Here is a 12,451-nt window from a genome sequence, read left to right as displayed (position 1 = left end):
CTTCTACCTCCAGCTTTAGCATTTCAGGACAATTTTGTTGTTGTTGGATGGCTTCCTTTACTTCTGTCATGGAGATGTGGCCCAGTCTTGACTCTAGATCTTCGCTGCTGGTATATTAGCTAGCACTGAAGGACTTGGTTGGCTGATCAGCTGCTCAAAGTGCTCCTTCTATATCTCTGCTTATTTTCTTCTGTGACTGTTCCTGTCTTGAGTTTCTAAAGGTGGATCTTGACTGCCATTTCTGTTTCCTGTTAACCTCTTTGTGATGTTATAAACCACACTTATGTCTTGTCTTCCTGCAACTTTTTCTGCTTCTATAGTTAGGCTTTCTGCAAACTTTCTTCTATTTCTTCTAGCACTCATCTTTACTTTGTCTTTCTGGGAATATTTTTTCACCGACTTCATTTTGGGCATTGAGACTGTGTTAAGCAACTAGCATTTTCTTTGTTTCCTCTGCTCAATTATTTTTCATGTTTCCATGTAGATCCAGCTCTCTTTTACTGTTTTTCTGTAGCCTATTTTCCCTTTGGCTGCTTCTTTTGTTGGTTAAAGTTGGTGTTTGTCATTTGGGTGTCATCTGCTGGAACAATGAACTTTTTATTTCAATACCCTAAAAATTTCATGGATGTCTTTGTTCTCCCATCTTTAGTTTTCTGAGTTCTAGAGCAAGTTATGGTCATAACCTATGTCTGCCACCCTCCCCGTTTTAACTCTGACATGTGTTATATGCCATTAATAATAATGTAGTGAAGCTGATTCTGTCTTTCCATGGTAACTTCCATGCCACCTTATGTTCTTTGGTTGAAGAAATACTCCTCATTACAGGGTCATTTTTTCACAAAAATCACACAGCCTCCTGCCATTGTCTGCAATATCCCCTGTACCTTCCTTTGCCATGGTTCTTTCTCTTCGTTCATGCCATCTACGTAAACATTGAAATCTCCCTGTACTATTATTACATCATGGCTAAGAATGTTTGCTGCTGTAAGCTGTTGTAGATGTCTTCTTTTTCTGCTTGCTTTGTCTCTTCCATAGGTGTATAGCTAGTCAGGATGGAAAGCTTGATGAATCTGGAGTTGTAGTATGATGCAGGTGTTCGCTTATTGGCTTCCATTCTAATAGAGAGTCCTTGTGTTGTTTGGGAATAATCATTTCAACCACTTCTCTGTGTTGGTTGTCATTCTTTCTAGACCACAAGATGGTGTCATGATTTGGAAGAATTTTTCCTTTGAACGTCCAGGATGCTTCTGTAATTCCAAGATCAAACTGGTATAGATGCAGTTCTTGGATGGCCTGTGCTAACTTCCTGTTTGGTTTTGTGTTCTCAAATTCCAACCAACAGTAATGAGTTATTTTGGTAAGTGCAGGTCAGCTGTCAGGTTGGTAATGTCCATCAGGCTCTGGCCCCCAGTTACCTGGTCTGCCTCTCCACTGCCACCATTTGTCGGATTGTGTCTAGTCACCATTTGCATGATAGTATCTTTTTACAGGAATTAATTATTAGTCCATTGCCCAACCCCATAGATCTGGTAGACTTGTGGACCACCCTTTACCTGGTCTCTACCCTTCAACCTATCCCACTTAGCTGACCCTGCCAGGAGCTAGTCCTCCTCTAAGCATAACTCTACGGACATGCAAACCCTCCTGATCACAACAAGGTGGTTGTCCAACAGGGAGCTGGTCACACATGGCAAGACCCTATTTCATCACATTATAGGCAAATGCTGTCAAGTCACAACATGTTTTGTACACCTTTATCAATGGCATAGCTATATCATAATAAATTCTACATTGTCAGTTTTTTTCTGCATTGTGAAATGTGTGGTATGCATTTTTTTAGAAACTTTCTTGCTGCAGATGTAGTGGCTGCTTGTGTGGTTTTCATATGAAGTCTAAAAATGTAATTTGTGTAGGAATGCTTTTATTTTTTATTGTAAACTGTCTGCTGAATGCATATGTCATTTTGTAATGTCACCAGATGACACTGCTGATTTTATTATGAATTCAGATCTGAACTATAAATCCTGAGCATGGCAACTAGGTAAATGTTTCCTCTTCTTTTCACAATTTTGACTCATAGCAAAATCCAAACTCATCACAACTCCAGTGTTTAAAATGAATAGACATATCTTGATGGGAGAAAAAAACGGGCAGTGAGGTGCCGATACGGTGGGACTTTTGTATGAAGGTAGTAGCTTACTGCAGGAAATTTTTGCTTCAACAGAGGTCTCTGCACAGATGTTAAATAAGGTTTTTGCTTTCTTGGAATCTTCCAAGTATATTCACTGCATAAACTGTGAAGCAGAGGTGAGGCTGGCAAGAACTAAAAATAATTGGATGAACTGGGTCTATTTTAAAAGAAGCAAATGTCAGGTATTAATGAATGTCTTGCACTTATCGGCCACAGAGGTTGGGAGGGTGTACCCAGCACTTAGCCTGTAGAGTTGGTGCCGCCACCAGCCACACGCCAGTAGAGCAGATACAAAGCCTGTAAAATGAATTTGTTTGCAAACCTGTCTGTGGGTGTCTGCCAACAATGCAGCACTGCAGCACCCTTCAGCACTTTAAGCTGCTAACTTGAAGTCTTGGCTAGAGATGTGCACATTAACACTTGTACCAGCCAGGCTTCTAGTAGTGATTCTTGTACTTGAGCTCAGTGGACAACCATCAGAATGGCCGCTTTGATTAACAAGTGAGGGTAGATAGTATATTATGTAGGAAGTAGAATGTATAGTGTAGTGTACTACAGGAAAGCAAGCATATAGTTGCCACTAGTTCATCGTGGTGTTTCTTTCATTTCACAGCACACTGGACTGTCCTTTGTCCCTGTCTGTAGCGCTACTTGGCACAGGCTCAAAGTAAACTTTCACAATCTCTCTTTTCCTGGGCCTTGCTGCCTGCTATCAGCTGTGTGTCTGGTGGAGTGGGTAGGGTGGTGAGAGAAGGGTGTGGGGGCAGGGTGTTAAGCTTCTCTGTCTTTGCTGCCTGTGGCAGAAAGGAATGAGAGAGATAAGGTCTTTTGAGTGTGAAGAGCCCTGCAGACACATGAAAACTGGGTGGTGGCAAGTGTGTCTTATCATAGTCATATAACTGAGTACAGAGCTGGTATCTACCAGCTATAAGATCCACTATTTGTCTGTCTGATTACAGTTAACATGATACAGTACATTCAAGCAATTATTCTCAGTTTGACAGCAGTTTTCTCAGATAACTTCTCAGTTACTGGTCTCCACCATTCATGGCAATCACTGAATGTAAAATCCCTTTTATTAAAAAATTCCCACATTTAATAATTTGGAAGTTACTGCATGAAAAATCAAGTGTATGTTCTCTGGCCATAAAATATTAACATTGATTATTAAATTTATTAAACAAATACAGCATTACATTAAGGATCAGGCTGTATAGTTCTATGCTTATTTCTAAATACAAGGAACTATGCAGCAGTCAGTAACAGCCACACGTAAGAGTGCTTTCCCCTACAAATATTGTTTTCAGAGCAACAGAGTGACCTTAAAGATGGATGTCTCACACACTGAGCACTCCCATGTGATTGGCAAGGGAGGCAATAACATCAAGAAGGTAATGCTAGACACAGGCTGTCACATCCACTTTCCAGATTCCAATAGAGGAATCAATGTGCAAGAAAAGAGCAACCAGGTCAGTGCTATTATCTTTTCTTGTTGGTGCATTACAGTTAGGGTTAACCCTGGACAAACATGATATTCAGCTAAAAGTTCCTTACTAGCTAATAGCAGTGTCACACCCATGGATAGGTCACTAATATATTGTGTATTTTTAAGGGGTGGAGGAGATTTTGGGTGTTACCTTCAATTCTTTAACTTCACAGATCATTGAAGGCTACAGCCAGTTGGATAGTTTTTTAGGAGGTATTAATAAGATATTGCCGAAACAGTGACACTTTTTCAAAGTACATGTGAAATTTTGAGAGTTTTGTATACTGTGTATCCAGTCTTTTTGAAGATAATTTTGTTCTCAGATTAGCCTTTAAATTGTCTTACTGGTCTGTTACTAGTTGCAGTGTGTGTAGTATCATATTACTGCAGTATGATTCGTAGCTTGCTTGCTACACAACACTTTGGAGATTTCTGTCTCAGAGTAGCATTTGGTTGTAGTATTGTGTGTATTGTGTGCTGGCCAGCAGTATGATCTGTATTTTTTGTGTAGGTGTCTCTTGTTGACCAGCCTGCAGGTGTTGTAGTATATGTATATGTGTGCAAGTGTCTATTGCTGGCCAGCCTGCAGATGTTGTAGTATCTGTATATTTTGTGTAGGTGTCTATTGCTGGCCAGCCTGCAGGTGTTGAAGCAGCTAGAGCTCAGATCAGGGTAAGATGGTCTTTGCCTGTTGGTCTTACATTTTACTTTCTGTCAAGATATCAGCAATATATCTTGTGTCAAGGTTAGAGTATTAGTTATGCAGATTTTTAATAGTAATTCTCAAGCAACCAGAAGCTACATTAATCTGGCGTGTATCAATCCCTCTGTGTACTGGTTAATGGAGCCTACTGCATATATGCATGTATGTTAATGTACTCAGCTACATGAAGCTCGCATATGAGCACATAATTTTACTTGCCTTTGAGGATTTCTAAAGTTATATAGCTTTATATTAGTAGTTTAATCATAGATATTGAAAATCTCCAAATCTTTGGGAGTTTTTTATGGACAGTCAGTACATACATTTCACCTATAAATAATGACATAAATAGATCTTAAATGTCATCTTTTCAGGATCTGCTACCTATAAACAATGACATCAATAGGTCTTATAACAGTTGTTATGTGCCAGCTATAACAGTGACATCAATAGGTCTTATAATAGTTGTGAAATGTCATCTTTGCAGGATCTGCTACCACTGGTTTTGATGTTTGAGTTGCCAGTGACCGGACTGTTACAAGCCTTACCTGATGTCACCTCTCCTTGTATACAGCAACTGCAGCAGATGTACAATGTCACTATCACATTCAAGCAACGGCCCAGGATGTATGTGACTACAGTAGTGGTTCGAGGCTCAGTGATTCATGCCAAAGCCGTCAAAGAGGCTGCAGGCCGAATTATGGAACAGTTTACTGGCAGCGTAAGTTGTCATTGCTTATATCCCCATCAGTATGCCATATCATGTCAACATTCATAATATTTCATTCAGGAACCATATCTTTTCATGTCAGCAACTTTGTCATCTTATATTAACAACAGAATTCTTAAATGTATTTGTAATTTTGATAATTAGCTCAGAATAAATGTGATAAATAGCATTCATGAGTGAAAGTGATCCAGTGAACTAGGTGTTGTGTTGTATTCTTCCACAATTGATGATTGCTGATCCTTCAGCTTTGGATTGATTTTTCTTGTTGAACAGTTTTGGTTGTTTAGTTGAGTTTGTTTACTGAGTTGAGCATCAGTAATCTTCATTTTCTTCCTCAGCAAGGGAGAAAATTTTAATTGTTCAAAACAAGTGTAGTTATGCCATTTGTATTTCACCCCCTGGGTATGATTATTCTGATCCCTGGTATGATGGGTACAGTGCAGAATCCCAGCATGGGATGATGATGCTTGTACAGGTATAGTGCAGTAGTATATTTGGGTTGTTCTGTCTTAGCTAATCTTCACCAGTCTGTTAGCAGTATGTTTGGTTATGTTATTCTGTCTCGGCTCCCATTACTTCATTTTTTTCTCCGCTGATCTTCACCAGGTCACCTGTTTTCTCTCTTACCCTCTGTTTTTATTTTGCACTTAGATTGTGATGTTCACTGTGCTGACATGTGTGTGTGTTCATGCCAGATTGTGATGTTCACTGTGCATGTATGTTTGTGTTTTCCAGATTGTGATGTTCAATATGCATGGGATTTGCTTGATTGTGATACCCTTTTCAGTCATATGACATTTTCCTCTAGTACAGGGGTGTCAGACAATTACCCAGGGGGCCAAATCTCACATCACACACAAGGTGGCGGGCCGAAGGTTATTATTTAAGTCCGATAACTTTTTATTGAACACTAAAAAAATGAACTTTTTGCTATTAATTTTGTGTAAACAAAATCCTACATTAAAACAAAATTAAAGTAATAACAAACCAAGGCTTAGCAGTTTTTCTTCTTAATTTATTTTGTCAGAAGTGGACGTTTGACATCTTTTCTTGGCAGCAAGTTCGTTTATGTTTGGGGTAAGTTTCTGTGTTGTGGAGATTCTCAGGATGGACTGCAAGTGTGCGTCAGTTAGACGACTCCTGTGTGATGTTTTGTTGATCTTCATCACAGAGAAAAGTCTCGCACACAGATATGTGCTGCCAAACATGCTCACGATTCGAGCCGCATGTAGACGAAGCTAGGGCATCGTTTGTGGGTGGGAATGGGTGAACAGTGCAGGCCCCCATGGTCGTACTTTGCCTTCAGTGACTCACTACATTGCAGTACTATGAGTTCCATCCTCAAATGCACAGGTGCAGTGTCCACGTCGATGGCAAATGGGTTGTGAAATAGGTGGAAGCTGTTCTTCTGCACCTCAAAGTCACTGAAACGGCGTTTGAACTCAGCACGAAGTGAGTTCAGCTTGTCAGCAAAATGTGCATGTGGGAACACTTGGCGCTGACTTCGTCCATCACTGTTTTGCAGCAAGGAAAGTGAAACAAGTTGCATTGGTTCATTTGTGTTTCCCATAAGAACTACTTCACTTGAAATGCCTTCACTGCATCGTGCAGGTCAGTGATCAAGTGGCCCCGTCCCTGGAGCTGCAGGTTGAAGGCGTTGAGATGAGTGGTTGTCACACAGAAATGCTAATTTACATTTCCACTTTTCATCCTGCAAGACTGTGGAGTCTTTTCCTGCTGTCCATGAACTGACAGATTTCCCCAATCAGCTGAAAAACTCAAGTGAGAACTTTACCCCGACTTGTCCACCTCACGTCTGTGTGATACGGCCTGTCGCCCCACTGTGAATGTTTCCTGCACAAAGGACTGAAACAGGCGGGGATTGAACCCTTTGGCTCTGATGAAGTTGACGGTTTGTGTTACAGTGCTCATTACTTGCTCCATGTTGAGGACTTTAGCACACAACGATTCTTGGTGTATTATGAAGTGATATGATATCAACTCGCCACTACAATTTTCTTGGCTATATGACCGCATCCTTGCAACTAGTCCACTCTTTGGGCCGCACATCGCCGGCACTCCATCTGTTGTAAGTGCGACAAGTTTGTCCCAGGGCAGGTTCATGTCAGTCCTACTTTGACATACGTGTTCAAAAATGTCCTTTCCTGTCATTGTCCCATGCATGGACTTCATGTCTAACATTTCCTCTGTGATATTTAAACTGGAGTCGACTCCACGGATGAAGATGGTGAGTTGTGCGGTGTCTGTCGTGTCAGTGCTTTCACTGCAAGAGAGTAAATGTATGCAACGAAGTCTTTGCTCTTTTCGATCAGCTGTGTTTTCACATCAGTGGCCATCTCACAAATCCTATTAGCAACCGTGTTTCTGCTGAGGCTTACATTTGCAAACATTTGCTTTTTGTTTGGACACAAGACTTCACATACTTTCATCATGCAACTCTTCACAAACTCTCCCTCACTGAATGGCCGGGCTGACAGCGATCTCCTGTGCCACAATAAAACTTGCTCTCACAGCAGCTTCATTTTGTGATGTTGCTATAGTGAACAATGTCTGCTGTCATCTCAGATTCCTCTTAAGTTATAATTAGGCAAAAAAGACACAAATCATCAATACACAATCAGCAATTATTTCAACACCGTGGCTTGCTGTTTATACTCGGATACTTATCTCTCTGGCGGCAGTCATTCCCTCTTGACGACGCAGGAACTGGACAGTCAGTATTCCACAGTTGGCACTTATCATCCACAGTCCACGTGTATAATTCACAGTTGACACGTATCATGCACAGTTTGCATATATAATTCCAGATGGTAGATATATATAAGTCCTTGGAGAAGCTACACTCCCACCAACTTGATCTCCACAAGTTTGCTTCTCACAACTTAACGTCTCATCGAGACGACTTCTGCTCGCCAGCACCCATATTCAGAAAAGGATGAGTTTGTATTAGTCTTTTGCTGAGCTGCCTCATCATACACGTGGGTTTTCCCTAGTCACCCTTTGATCTCGGACCGATTCAGGGAAGTTAACAGGTACTAAAAATCTTCGACCCGCGGCCTGTGTTGAGGGCAGGGTGTCCCGTGTCAAAGGTCAGATTTATGGGCCCCACCTTGACCATCCCTTCAGGTCAGTAACAGGAGCGGTGGTAACTTGACCAGTGCCCTGTTGGTGGTCTGTTCAAACTTCACTAAACTCATCCCATCTCTTGCTGTCCTCGAGGGGAACCTTTCTGTTGTTTGTCTTCTACTTGTCGCAGGGCCATTAACATTGATTTACTAAAATTCTTTCGCGGGCCAGATAAAATTCCTGGCGGGCCGGATGTGGCCCGCAGGCCGGGTGTTTGACACCCCTGCTCTAGTACCTACTCTCCTTTGTATCTTATAAAGTGCATTGAGCTTGTCTCCATGTAGGGAAATGTGCTATATAAATCCCATTATTATTATTGTTGTTAGTCCAAAATATCTGAGGGATTTTTCTTCAGTATCTATTTTGAAAGGTCTCTCAAGTTTCAGGATTTGAGTTCTCTAGTTTTTGCTCAATTTTTCCTGATATCTTCCAGCATTCACTCCCATAGAGAACAACAGGATGATATTGTTTTTGTATGTTCTTAATTGTATATTTTTCCTTAGACTTTTGAATTTCCAGATTTCTGTCGCATGTCAAAGGCTTGATTTGATGGGTTAGGGTTTTTCATGTTCTTTTCAGAATTCTCCATCTTATGCTACAAGACCACCTGATCTGCTTCAAAACTTTCATAGAAGATGCATTTGTTTGCAAAGAGCGTTATTAAGGATGTTTTTTTTTATTTGGAGAAAGCCTGCAACACTACCTGGAAGCAAGGTATTCTGTTAGACCTTAATGCCCTTGGCTTCTGGGGTTGTTTGGTACTCTTTATTGAAAACATTCTTTCATGTTGCCTCTTACAAGTTTGTGTCAGTCCATACCATTCATGTGGCTCTTCTTTGTCACAACAAGGACCATTGCCTTCATTTGTGCTCCCTGGCCATGCTGGCATCGGAGACCATGTTTGACTGAGCTACATGTCAAGGCTGCTTGCCAATCTCCTGGTTGGCGGCAGTCACACAGGTGTCATCCATCTGTAAGCCTGTCAGAGTTAGGGTTAGTGCCTAACCCTTCATTTGTGCCCTCTGGTCATGCTGGCATCCCAGGCAATATGTTGAGTGAACCAGGCCATTAGGGCTGCTTGCCAGTCTCCAGGTCAGTGCTCTCCTCAAACTGTAACTCTTCTCATAGTCAGATGTTCAGTCCCTGTGGCAACACCACTGGAACACTCTAGGACAAAATAAGTTACATTAAATCCTTTTCTATCTTTCTGACTGCCCATTTGGAGGAAATAGTACTTAGTAGACTTAGGACACCTATGCCGCACATTCCCACCTTTTACTTTTAATTGTAATAAGGTGAACCCCCAACAGTTTGTCCTTGGTTGTCAGGACATTTTACTATTTTACATGTTTTGATTACTTTTCCCAGCATCCAGACTGTCAGAAGTTTTTTACAGCGAGCTGTAAGATGGTAGAAGGTGGTAAAACTCTACCATCAGATTCAAGGTTTTAATTTAACTGACATACTTTGTTTTATTACTGTATCTCTTGGGGATCTTGCTTTTTTATTTCTTTTTCAATAGACTATGACTCTTTCACTGTGATGGTAGCCTTAGTTGCTTGCATGATGTAAAAGGCAATAGGACAGACAATTTTTTTGTTCAGCTGCCTCATTGTTTTCCTTGTTTGTGTCCACTGCTGGCAGCTGTTTCTTTATTTTTGAAAATGATAAAACCCTACCATCAGATTTCATGTTTCAGTTTAATCCACAACTTCTGGCTTGATCGTGTCTTTTTTGGAGGCCTTAGTACTTTTATTACAATATTATCTGAAGTCTTGTTTTTCACAGTTTTAAAAAAGAAACTCTCTAGCCCCAATATGGCTTTTATTACTAGCACAGCATAAAGACAGAAACAACTAACCATCTCTTTATAGGAATAAATTACCAATCAGTTGTCCTGACACCTGTGACTTGAAGCACCAGTGGATCACACTTTATCTGGTCTCTATCCCTTGATATTATATTGTAGTCATTTCACAAATTTGTGCACATTAACCTCTTAAATTCTTCTTGATGGGTATTTTATGTTTATGTTTTTGTACTTATTCTGGTGGTTATGTCAACAACGGTGGTGGAGCGGACTATGATATCAAAAGCCACATCAACAAAACCAAGCATACTTTCAACAGCCTACACCCCATCTGGAACTCCCGAGCACTATCCTTCCACAGTAAGGCCCGCATCTTCAAAACCAGTGTGAAGGCAGTCCTACTGTATGGTTCTGAAACCTGGAGAGTGACAAACACCATTAACAACAAGCTCCAGACCTTTACCAACCGACTGGAACCCTCAGGGGAAGAGGAGAGTTGGGAGACCAAAGCAAACTTGGAAAAGGACAGTAGAGAGCGAGGCAAAAGACATTAGAACCACCTGGGCCCAACTGAAGGGGGCTGCCCAAAACTGGGTCCGCTGGCTAGGTGTTGTTGCAGCCCTATGCTCCTCAAAGAAGCAACAAGGAATAAACTAACTAAACTGGTGGTTATGTCTTTAATTATTTTCTGACCACCTCAGTGAACAGGAGTGGACTAAATTACTTAAACCTATTGTTTTGGATTTGTATTTTATCTCTCTTAAGAGTGAAGCATCATGGTTATTATTATGCTGGTTATTAATGCAAAGAGTTCTCCATCCTGTCTACACACCTGATGTCTGTGTACCTGTATATTCTGTATTTTTCACTGTAGGCCAACCATCCTGTCAGCATGCAGCTAGAGATTGCACCGCAACACCATATGTTTATCATAGGACGAGGAGGAATCAACATCAAGCAGATTATGCAGCGTACTAACTCCTCTATACTATTTCCTGATCCCAGTACGGCCACCCCGCAGCGCCGAGGGACCGTATACATCACTGGTTCTATTGAGAGTGTGTCGCTGGCTCGGCAACAGCTGATTGTGAGTTTTACTTTCACTTAGAATTTCATGTCCCACTGTTTGCACTCCTTCACCTTTAGTTCTCTTGGGTCAACATATATCTTCAGTGGTTTTAGGTCTAGCCAACTTTAGCTATATATATCAGTGCATGCTTTCTTATGTTTTATGTGAACTTGCTGTATATTAAGCCTTCTAGAAGATCCTTTCAAACAGAATTTTCCTTGACATAGAAAACAAACAGGAAAATATCAAGAAGAATCGAAGATCAAACTTCCAGAGGGGTATCACTAGATAATGGAGTTCCTCAGGGAAGTGTCCCCAATCCCTTACTGTTTAATGATTGCAGACCTCCCAAAAAAGTGTAAGTAAAAGTCAAGTAATTTTCAGATGAAACATCCCCTAGCTAAAGTAGAAATATGTAAAACAAATAACCCTAATAGGCCTAAAATCATATGAATAGATAAGATACAGGAGAATCTGTATGAAATAGCATTAGGGTTTAAAATATAATGGCTTTCAACTCTCAGTCACTAAAACCCAGGCAATAATATTATTTTTAAAAAACCAAACCAGAAAACAGAATACCCAAAATTAATACTAAACCAGACAACCCTTAACTATAGCTCAAAGATACAATTCTTAGGTGTAATCTTCTCAGAAAAAATAAGCTAGAGCTCATATGTAGACAAAATAACTAAATCTGCAGGGAAAAAGGAATAGCCTTATTAGAGTAGTTACTGGAAATAACTGGGGAACAAATCCAAAGTCTCTTCTTAACCTCCATCAGGCCTGTGTGATGTCTAAGCTATTATATGCATCTCCACTGCTACTCCACCCGATCAAACCAGATAGCTAAACTCCAGTCAGTACAGGCCAGGACACTAAAAGTAGTATTAGGAGTAGCCTCATACACACCAAACCTGTCAATGCTGGCAGAAACAGGACAAACCAATACAATCGCTAATCAAGGAAAGAACAGTTAACTAACACTACAAGACACAGTGTCTCCCACTAGACACAGTCCGACAGATTCATACAACCCAACAGACAGAGCAGGCGGCCTCATTCCACATCCTCCTATACAGCAACCCACCCAACACATTGAAAACACAAAGGGTGCAAAAACAAACATAACAATCCCTTTTCCATCCAACAACATGCGAACACACCCTGGACACTTCCACAACCACTGATACACTTTGACCTCACAAATAATAACAAGGAAGAACACCAAAACAATGAATTATGACTGTCTATACGAATTATGATTGACAAAAGGCCCTGTGGATGATATGTGTGGCAGGCATGGCATTGTTGC

At 40.8% G+C, this 12,451-nt stretch overlaps 1 protein-coding gene across 2 annotated transcripts in view; it reads left to right on the top strand.

Annotated features, from left to right (window-relative positions):
• LOC112560186 (protein bicaudal C homolog 1-like) overlaps positions 1-12,451 on the top strand; it is a 54,193-nt gene that overhangs the window by 15,628 nt on the left and 26,114 nt on the right. For both annotated transcript variants that reach the window (XM_025231830.1, XM_025231839.1), the window contains 4 exons: positions 3,499-3,660; positions 4,296-4,349; positions 4,868-5,101; positions 10,942-11,154. In XM_025231830.1, the coding sequence (XP_025087615.1) occupies positions 3,499-3,660; positions 4,296-4,349; positions 4,868-5,101; positions 10,942-11,154 (663 nt within the window). The remainder of the gene's footprint in view (positions 1-3,498; positions 3,661-4,295; positions 4,350-4,867; positions 5,102-10,941; positions 11,155-12,451) is intronic.

Source organism: Pomacea canaliculata, linkage group LG1 (assembly GCF_003073045.1).
Source record: "Pomacea canaliculata isolate SZHN2017 linkage group LG1, ASM307304v1, whole genome shotgun sequence".
Taxonomy (NCBI): Eukaryota; Metazoa; Mollusca; class Gastropoda; order Architaenioglossa; family Ampullariidae; genus Pomacea; species Pomacea canaliculata.
Note: the sequence above shows the minus strand (reverse complement) of the source record. Positions and strands in the feature narration are given on the sequence as shown.